This window comes from Taurulus bubalis (genome assembly GCF_910589615.1).
Source record: "Taurulus bubalis genome assembly, chromosome: 5".
Lineage (NCBI taxonomy): Eukaryota > Metazoa > Chordata > Actinopteri > Perciformes > Cottidae > Taurulus > Taurulus bubalis.
Genome location: NC_136593.1, coordinates 25,796,467 through 25,805,720, shown reverse-complemented (window position 1 = coordinate 25,805,720; position 9,254 = coordinate 25,796,467). Strand labels below are relative to the sequence as shown.

At 38.8% G+C, this 9,254-nt stretch overlaps 1 protein-coding gene across 1 annotated transcript; it reads left to right on the top strand.

The window, feature by feature from the left end:
* The first annotated feature begins 225 nt into the window (after positions 1 to 225).
* vamp3 (vesicle-associated membrane protein 3 (cellubrevin)) lies at positions 226 to 7,128 on the top strand. Its single transcript, XM_079218393.1, has 5 exons — positions 226 to 298; positions 5,862 to 5,940; positions 6,099 to 6,257; positions 6,599 to 6,650; positions 6,992 to 7,128. Coding segments are annotated over exons 1-5 (309 nt in total). The 5' UTR covers positions 226 to 296; the 3' UTR covers positions 7,009 to 7,128.
* Positions 7,129 to 9,254: the final 2,126 nt, after the last annotated feature.

The following is a 9,254-nucleotide window of genomic DNA, read 5'->3' as shown; positions in this document are numbered from 1 at the left end:
CTTTAGAATTGTATTTTTCATCTATTAATTGTGCAAAAAGTTATTCTATGGACAGTATTATTTTAATGTCAATTACCATTACATTTTGGTAAGGCGAATAAAAGTGAGAATTCCCACCGTACTGTTATTTTTAAATTGTCTGTCGTTTCCATACGTACGTGTTTATTTTCCCATTTCCGATAGCCCTCGAAGGCGACATAGCAACTGTCGACAGGAACTGTTACGGCTTGACACTTTAGCTTTAGCTTGGAGACCAGGAACAGCGTCGGTGTCGTTCAAAGAAATCTCATTTCACAATGTAAGTCTACCATGTTTCTACCAAACGTTTTTAGAAAACCAAATGTTACTTTGTAAAACCTGCCCAGCATATGGGCCTTCGGGGTAGTTTGCGAAACAGGATCACAGAACAAGAGAAACGCCCTAAACTTGGCAACTAGCTAACGTTAACACGCAACAAGTGCTACGACGGTATCGTTAGTTTGTTGCTCAGCTAACTACCGCAGCGTTACATGAGAGCCCGGTTACTTTACCTAACACAAAGCACGTCAACCACCTTTTGCAAGTTAAGTAGAAAGTTGAAGAAAACTATGGCGGGCTGCTCTTATAACGTCCACATCTGCTTAGCGTTAAATATACCTGAGAACAATGAGCTTCATGCTAGCTTAGGCCTTTCCTCGGTTTCGGGATTTTCTTTTTTTCTCCTAAAGTCACATACGTTCAGTTAAGTTAATCTAAAGTCACATTTATTAGTAACAGGCAATAGTTGGAAGCATGAAAGTGGTGTAACCTAACTAATTAGGACAGAGTGATGCTTTATTGTTATCATTCACTATGACTGTGGTCATGTTACAATATAAATACAGCGCAAGCCACGACAAATTCCCTTGTTTTTCAAATTTACTAGAATCAGAATGATTTATTGGCCAAGTACATACAAGGAATTTGACTCGCGGAAAGGTGCATAACAATAAAAAAAAACATACACATAGAATAAAACAATAAAATTATGGGCTTTGTTGATGAAACTTACTGCAGCTGGAAAGACACTGTTCTTGTGGCGTGAGGTCTGGCCTACTGCCAGAGGGAAGGGACTGAACAGTTTGGGTCCACGGTAAGAGCAGTCGGCTTCAATCTTTCTTGCCCGCTTTAGGGTCCTGGAGGCAAACAAGTCATGGAGGGTAGGCGATTACAGCCAATCACCCTCTCAGCAGAGTGGATGATAAGTTGCAGTCTGCCCTTAAAGTGGCTGCAGCGTACCAGACGCTGATGGTAGAGCAGAGGATGGACTCAATGATGGCAGTGTAGAAGTGCAGCATCATGGTCTTTGGCAGGTTTAACTTCTTCAGCTGCCTCGGAAAGAACATCCTCTGCTGAGCCTTCTTGGTGATGAGCTGATGTTCGGCTCCAATTTGAGGTTCTGGTTTAGCTCAGGAAGCGTTGACTCCACAGCGTTGACGGGGGAGTCACAAAAAAAGGGTGAGCGCTGCGTTCTTCCGGTTCTTCCATCTCCACTATCTTTACTTGCCCCATCCCCTTCGTGCTCCTAATTTGCCCACCACTCAAAATCTACATAAATACAATGAATTTAACGTTCGTTCAAAATGTAGAAGTGCAAACCAACATCCTCAATGTTTCAAAGTTAATTGTCATGCCTGATGAACTGTCCGCCCAGCGTTTCAGAGATTGGAGTGAGACACGGAAAAAAGCTGATGTTGTGATCTTCGCAAATAGAACATCTTTGATGTATCGCGTCTTGGCCAATCAGCGTTAAGATGTCTAAAGCGGCTTAATTTCCCTCCCACCAGTTTTTTAATAGCAAGCTAGTCAGCTTGCTATCACGTTAGCTAACGTTGTTGGGAGAGACAGCGAGTGCAATTACTGGCAGCGGTGAGTCTGTGGCAGCGTGTGGCGTCAGCCAGGAGAGCGGCGACTCAGCGGCACTGGCAGTTCTACCTACTGACACCTGACTACATATAAGGAGAGGACAAGTGGAGATTTTATCCAACTTGTATTTTACTTAAAAAACAAGTGGCCGAAATGAGTTTCCTCCGTAGGGTGGTTTATATTCAAGGGTTTAAGATCTACGTGTTGAAAGAAAGTGTATCCTCCAGTTAATTATAATCTATGTAGTTATTTGGTTATAATCGCTGTCACACTCGAGAGGTGTGCATATTCAGGTATGACATAATATTGTCAAAATAAAAAGGTTAGTACATTTGACATATTATGGCATATAAGCAGGGTAGGGAATTTACAATTTGGAAATTTTGCTCCCACCGACTGAAATCCAGGGGCATTTCAATAAAAATTGGGGGCACTTTTTGAAATAACCTTTAACCGTTGTTCAAAATAATAAATATACCTATTTAGGCTTAAAGTATATGAGCAATTGTCATCAAATGGAAATAATAAGACTATTAGGCAGTAGTCTACAGATTCAAAGTGTTTTCTAAGAACAAACAGAAAACATAAATCAGACAATCATATTCAATTTTATTCTCATTTCTTTGTGGTAATTTATTGTTATAACATTTATTTAAACAACTATTAACAATTATAACTTTTTTCTTTCTTATTTTATAATTCCAAATTATATTTATTGATTTTTTTTTTTTTGTTGTTACCTTAATCACGTTGTACCTACTAGGGGTGGGAATCACCAGAGGTCCCACGTTTCGATACTATCACGATACTGCGATATGTTGAGTATTGCAATTTATTCCCTTTTTTCCAAATGCAAATTGTCCCCAAATGAAAACTTTGTCAACATATTTGATCTAATAAGATTAAGTTTTAAGTCTGTTCATCTCACTTCAATCATGTTTATTGCAGCAAAATGTGATTGTCAAGCAGACAAATTGAGCAACATGTCATAAACGTTGCACCTGACGAACTGAATACTTTTTTTTTTTTTTACACTACTCTGTAATTTTGTACGGTGTATATAGATACTAAAAAGGTAGCGCGGTACCCGCACGTTAAAAACGATAAGATGTTGATGTATCGATACTATTAAAATAGTGCGGATCAGAGCACACTCTCTGCTCCGCTCTCTGTTGTCCGCCTGTATGCAAAGCGGGGCTCCAGCGCTCGCACACCACACACACAGCGCACGCACACAGAGATTGCTGCAGACACGAGCTTTTGAACGTCCGTCCTCGGCTTGCTGGAACAAATCTCTCCCAGTTGATATTAATGATAACGTGTAGTCCAGTAAAGCAGCAGTTTGTAGAATCCAACGGTTTCTGAGTTCTATTGCACGCGGTCCAATGAGGCCACCTGATGCTTGTGTCTGTTCTTTTCTAAAATATATATTGTTTATAGTTCTAAGTTAAAAGGTTTGAAGCTGCAGTTTGAAGACAAGTGTTTTGTATGTATTTATATTTATAGTATACTTTAAAAGGTTGATATATTGTTCAATTTGAAGAAGAAAAAATTGCCTTGGCAATAAAAAAGTATCTGTTCAGGCACCGGTATCGTTTTAAAAGTATCGGTTTAGCACCGGTATCAAAAAAAACCAATACCCATCCCTAGTTTTAACTGCCGACTTTCGGCCGGAAGTCACCAGTTAACACGGCCGCCTGCTAATCCGTAACACTGGCCGCTTCCAGCGCTACGAGAGCACCAGCAGCCAGTTTGATTTATGCTTGAGTTAAGTCTTTGAACAGCGTCGTGTTGCGGATGTTGTCCTGTGCGCTGCGCAACAGCTGTGCAGTAGCGCTGCTACGAGTGACAGGAAGTCCAGACGTTTGATTTACACGCGGACGGCGCATTTCTCATTTCTTTTGCCGATGCCTCCCATAATTGATTACATTACATTAAAAAAAGATTGATACTTGGCTTCCGTGTATCAATACAATATCGCCACGCAATCGCGATACTGTGCTGAATCGATTTTTTCAAGTGAAATAAAGGCTGGATTTAATACGGAAAGCTTTTGAAAAATGGGACATAATTGTTTGGCAGTTCATTTATGTGTTATGTGTTGTGGGTGGCGATGAGCTGTGGTTCTCAAACCTCAAACTTTTTCTGTAAATAACATCAGGGTTGTTGATTTGATATAATTCATGCTCAACGTTGAGCTGAGATCTGTTTTCTGTTTTGAGAGACGCAGCAGCAGAAAAGACGACGTCACGGAGACTTCTGGCGAAACGGCAAAAGTCGACGAGTCGCGCATGCGCAAGCGTAACCTGTTAACGGTGTACCGTAAACATTTACCCGAAAGTACAGGCATTTCTCCATGTATTTATTAATGACTTTGTTTTATGTCCGTGTACTTTATACTTTTGTACTATGGTGAAGCCAGCAGGCTCATTGCTGGGTAGAAGACACTTTGGCTCTTCTTCAGGGGGGGGCGCCCCGCCCCCCTATTATAACGGTAGGGGAAACACTGGTTAGCTTTCAGATAATATTGAGTCTGTCCATTCTTGGTTAAAGGCTCTAGTTAAGCTGTCCACATTTCTTTTTTTGGAGCGCCAAGTAAAATAACTTCTCTGACTCGCGTACTTTCTCCAATTATCAGGTCGCACTCCTTTTTGTGTGAATATGGCACTCGAGTCGAGGTCGGCGCTTATCGGAATACACATGTGATTGGCCGAGTAGGATCACGTGAGATGATTTACAACAAGTGCAATTGGTTGGTGTGTTTCTTGGACCGCTGGACGAGAGCCGTAAAGGCTAGAAAAACTGCGCCGGTTAAATAGAAGTCATCCATGAACATTTTATAATTCTCAATTATCTATCTGTTTTCGGTCCAGAGACAACGGTGCGTTGTTTAACCTTCGGTGAGAAAATGCTTATAAAAATGGAAACAAAGTACATCATGTATTTTTTTTAAATGATTTTTGTAATCTACTGTTTGGTCCAAGATGTCTATATCATGACACAATACCAAACTATTATTACAAACCAGACTGGAATTTCTTACCAAATCAATGTATTAATGGCTCGTAACTGGCAGGCTGGACTCAATGATATGGCCTATCAGAACCAGGTAAATATCCTTAACTCAGACTTGAGTTGCTTCAAGTATGCTTCAGTGCCTTGCAGCTCCCTGTCTTTCTTTTACACCTTCACAAGGATTTTTTTTTTACTTGCGTTAAAGTTTTATATCCAAATTAATGTTAAGTTTCATAGATGATTAGTTATTACAAATATGCTCTATTACCAGCAAATGCATACAAAATAGTACCAGCTTGGCACTAGTGTTTCTATTTTTTATATATATATATATATATATATATATATATATATATAAAAAACAATTTCACTAATCGGTATGATATCCTTGTTACATTTTCCGTGGTTATGTTTGTGTCCTTGTTAAAAAACAATGCAATCATCCAGTTGCCTAGATATTATCAATTATTTAACTTGTATGAAGCACGATTAGTGCAACAATTCTTGTTGTTAGATATTACGGAAAAGTGTGCTTAGTGACAAAAAGAACAAATGAGTATCACCTAAATAGATGTCATTATTTTGCTGTTTGAGGCCGGCTATTTTGAATGGAATACTCACTTAACTTTTGGCATAGCGCCATCCACCTCAAATTGGAGGTTTTGCTGTGTAGGTGACATTTACCTCGATTTTTGAAATCATCAGTTCAGTTATTTACAATTTGAGTTATAGCTTTGAGTGTGATTCATGAATTTTATAGCTATGGGATAGTCCAAAAGATGAGTGTGATGGACTTTTGCCATTGTGGTTTGGGTGTATGCTTCTACTTATAACAAACGGTTATTAGTCCTATGTTTCTTAACAGTTGAGTTGCAGATCGAGTGACGTGGTATGCAAATTATACATTTTTTTTGTGAAATCTCACAGAAGGCTAATCTCTACAATTGTCATAATTTCATCAGGTCAGCAGCCGGTCCAGAAGGTTCTGGCGCAGCGTCAGGAAACAAGCGCTTGCAGCAGACCCAGGCCCAGGTGGATGAGGTATGATATGTCTCTCATTACTGGCTTACGAGGTCTAGTTACAATGTGTGTCATTTCTCACCTCGGCCACTCTTATTATTGAACACCCCTCCCCCGTCTTCAGCCACTCCGTGTGACAGTGTCATGAAACCAAGTGTTTTGTTTTTGTTTGTGAGTAGGTGGTGGATATTATGCGTGTTAATGTGGACAAAGTGCTGGAGCGTGACCAGAAGCTTTCTGAACTGGATGACAGAGCAGATGCACTGCAAGCTGGAGCCTCCCAGTTCGAGACCAGTGCTGCTAAGCTGAAAAGGAAATACTGGTGGAAAAATTGCAAGGTGCTCAGTTTATCCAAATAAAAAAAAAAAGGGAAATCTCATCACTTTTCCCACTGTAAATGAAAATGACTACATGCTCTAAAATGAACTCCATACTCAAATTCCCTAGGCTGGATGGAGGTGGTCTGAATTCTATTAATCCTGAAAAAAACCCTCCTTTCATAAATGGCATTCTATGTTCACCCAATGAATGATTTTATTTACCTACTAAACACCCATTATATATACATACTGAATGAACTTAAGTGACGCAAATATATAGAAAATTATGTTGTTCAACAAAAAGTCTTACTAAGCCCAGTTAATGTGTGTGTCACGGAATTTTCTGTTACCCTTTGCAGATGTGGGCCATCCTGATAGCTGTCATCGTGATCATCATCATCATCATTATTAGTGAGTATCAAGCCTGTGTTTGGAGAAGCTTTTCATCAACAGTTTTTTGCAGTTTGTGTTACTTCAGATAATCATAATAATCAATATGATTTTCAAAGAGTTAGTGCTCATAGACCTTAACCTTTCGAAAGTAAATATAATTACTCTATATATAGAGTAATTTTATTTACTTTAGAAAGGTTTCAGTTTGATCTTGGGTGTTCATTTTGATATCTAGTATGTTGATATATAATTTATTTAAATCGGAGATACTTTTTAGTTATTACATTATTATATTCTTGGTAAAACTAATAAATTCATTGAAGTCTTTCATCTAAAACTTTCCAACTCCTTCATCACAGTTTGGTATTACTCCTAAGACAGCAACGACAGGTGGAGGAAAAGATGGAGAGGAAAGGAGCAACGTATATAATTAAAGTCTCAGAGGAAGCGTCACGTGATAACTGACTACTGAGCTCCACAACAGTTTTGTCCTCGCAGGGTGGGGGAGGGGGGTCTTCATTCCTTGTCCTGTGTGTGTGTGTGTGTGTGTGTGTGTGTGTGTGTGTGTGTGTGTGTGTGTGTGTGTGTGTGTGTGTGTGTGTGTGTGTGTGTGGTGTTTACACATGTGCCAGAGTAAAGGATTATCATAATAATAGAGTTTTACTCTGCATTACTATACCATAGAAGACATCTTTAAACTTATAATAGAGTTCTGTGTCACTTGCCAAATAAAACAGAAACATACATTCAGAAATGGGTTGATAATTAAATTAAAGATGACATTTTTTTTACTGAATTAACTTCAAATGTATCACACACACACACACACACTCACACACACTCACTCTTTCTCCAACCTCAGGACTCGAAGTGAAGAATGTTGTTAACTCTCCTCAACTTATATTTACTTTTTATGTTTTATTATTAGCCAATGATTTTGTGTGCCTGGCTATGAGAAGTCTCTTTAAGGAAACTGTTAGTTTAAATTGTAATAGTACCCCTGCATATCATTGAAGAGATACCCCTTTCCAATACATACACATTTGTACTTCTCAGAGGCCAATAATGAGATATTTCGCCTCATTTATAAAACAAATTGTGTCATTTTCTGAACAGGTCTGTTTGGAACTCGCATGCATTATTTGGGTGCAAAAGCTCACTCAAGCATAGACTGAGAGCGAGCTGCTGGGTGCAGCCATTCGGCCGTGTAACAGTTAATAGGGGTCTCCTCAATACACTATACAGTGTGTACTTAACCCACTGAGAATGCATATGTCCCGTGGATCTCAATAGCTCACAATTAACACTGCACTTCATTGGGTCCTCAACAAAACACCAGCCAAGTGTGAAGTTGATCGGATAAACGTTTGTCGAGAACATCAAAAGACACACATACTGACACAGACTCCTTCCATTTTAGTTAGATGGTTACAGTCGACCGGGTAAACATGGGATCTGAAGCCTTTTTTTATTTATACACATGGTTTAGTGCTAATTCATTTATTTGTCTAAGAAGTTTGATTTTGGATTATCTAAAGAAGAATTTCATTCGTCACCTCAACAAATAAGCTAACCAGTAACACACTGTTGAACCACCTGATCATACCTGTCTTTGTTCATTGAACTTCCAGATAGGGCCTTAATGTTAAGATTGACAGCCTCACAACTAGGCAAACTTAGCGAAACTGCCATGAAGTTTAAAAAAGAAAATGTGCTACACTGGGTAAAAAGGGGCAAATTGTCTCAATCAGGTCCTCTCAATGATGTGCCAGCAAGTTTACCTTTGTGGTACATTCATCCTGAAAAGTAAGAACATGTAGTGTTAGATAGATGCCTTAATGGGTTTCTTCAATGGAGAATAGCCACAATGCAGCCATGTCTTATTTATCATATAAACCAGCCAATACAAGAGTAGTGCCTTCTGAACTGTCCAGACAATTACTGTGCTTCTTGCTTATTCAGCTCAGCTTATTAACCTCTAACAAACACGCTTTTTGTAGTATTTTGGTTTCACTGCTGCTGAGCATCATATGTTTGAATGTCAAGAAAAACTTTGTTGGGCAATGACAATGTTATAAACCAACCCTGGATGATTGCATTCCCTGCTGCTGTTCCATCGTATTGTATTTTAATAGATACAACTATTTGGAATTATTTTGTACATTCATTTAACTTGGCCTGAAACTTCATTTTGGAAATTACAACTTTATTTTTGTTCCGTTTTCTCTAAGACATTGGCCTTCAGTGTATAAGAAACTGGTAATGACAATAAGCACAATACAATGGGCTATTTTAACTGTTTTTGTACATAGATATAACCAAACTGTAGCCATTAAGGAAACTAACATTTTCAAAGGACACTACAAATGCATTTATAGACTAAACTTTTCAACACAGATGTGTGGAATTGTCATCATTCTCTCATGAATACTCCAGAAATGTGAGACCCAGTAACTTCCAACCTTTGCTTATGTCTAACCATCGAACATGCATTTGGAAATACGTGCATTTCAACTATTTGTCTTTAAAGGCCTTTTGCTTGAATAAAACATGTCATTTAAATCACAAAGCCTTGTCTGTTTTTTGTTTCTGATCCATGACTGATGAATACATGTCCGTTTG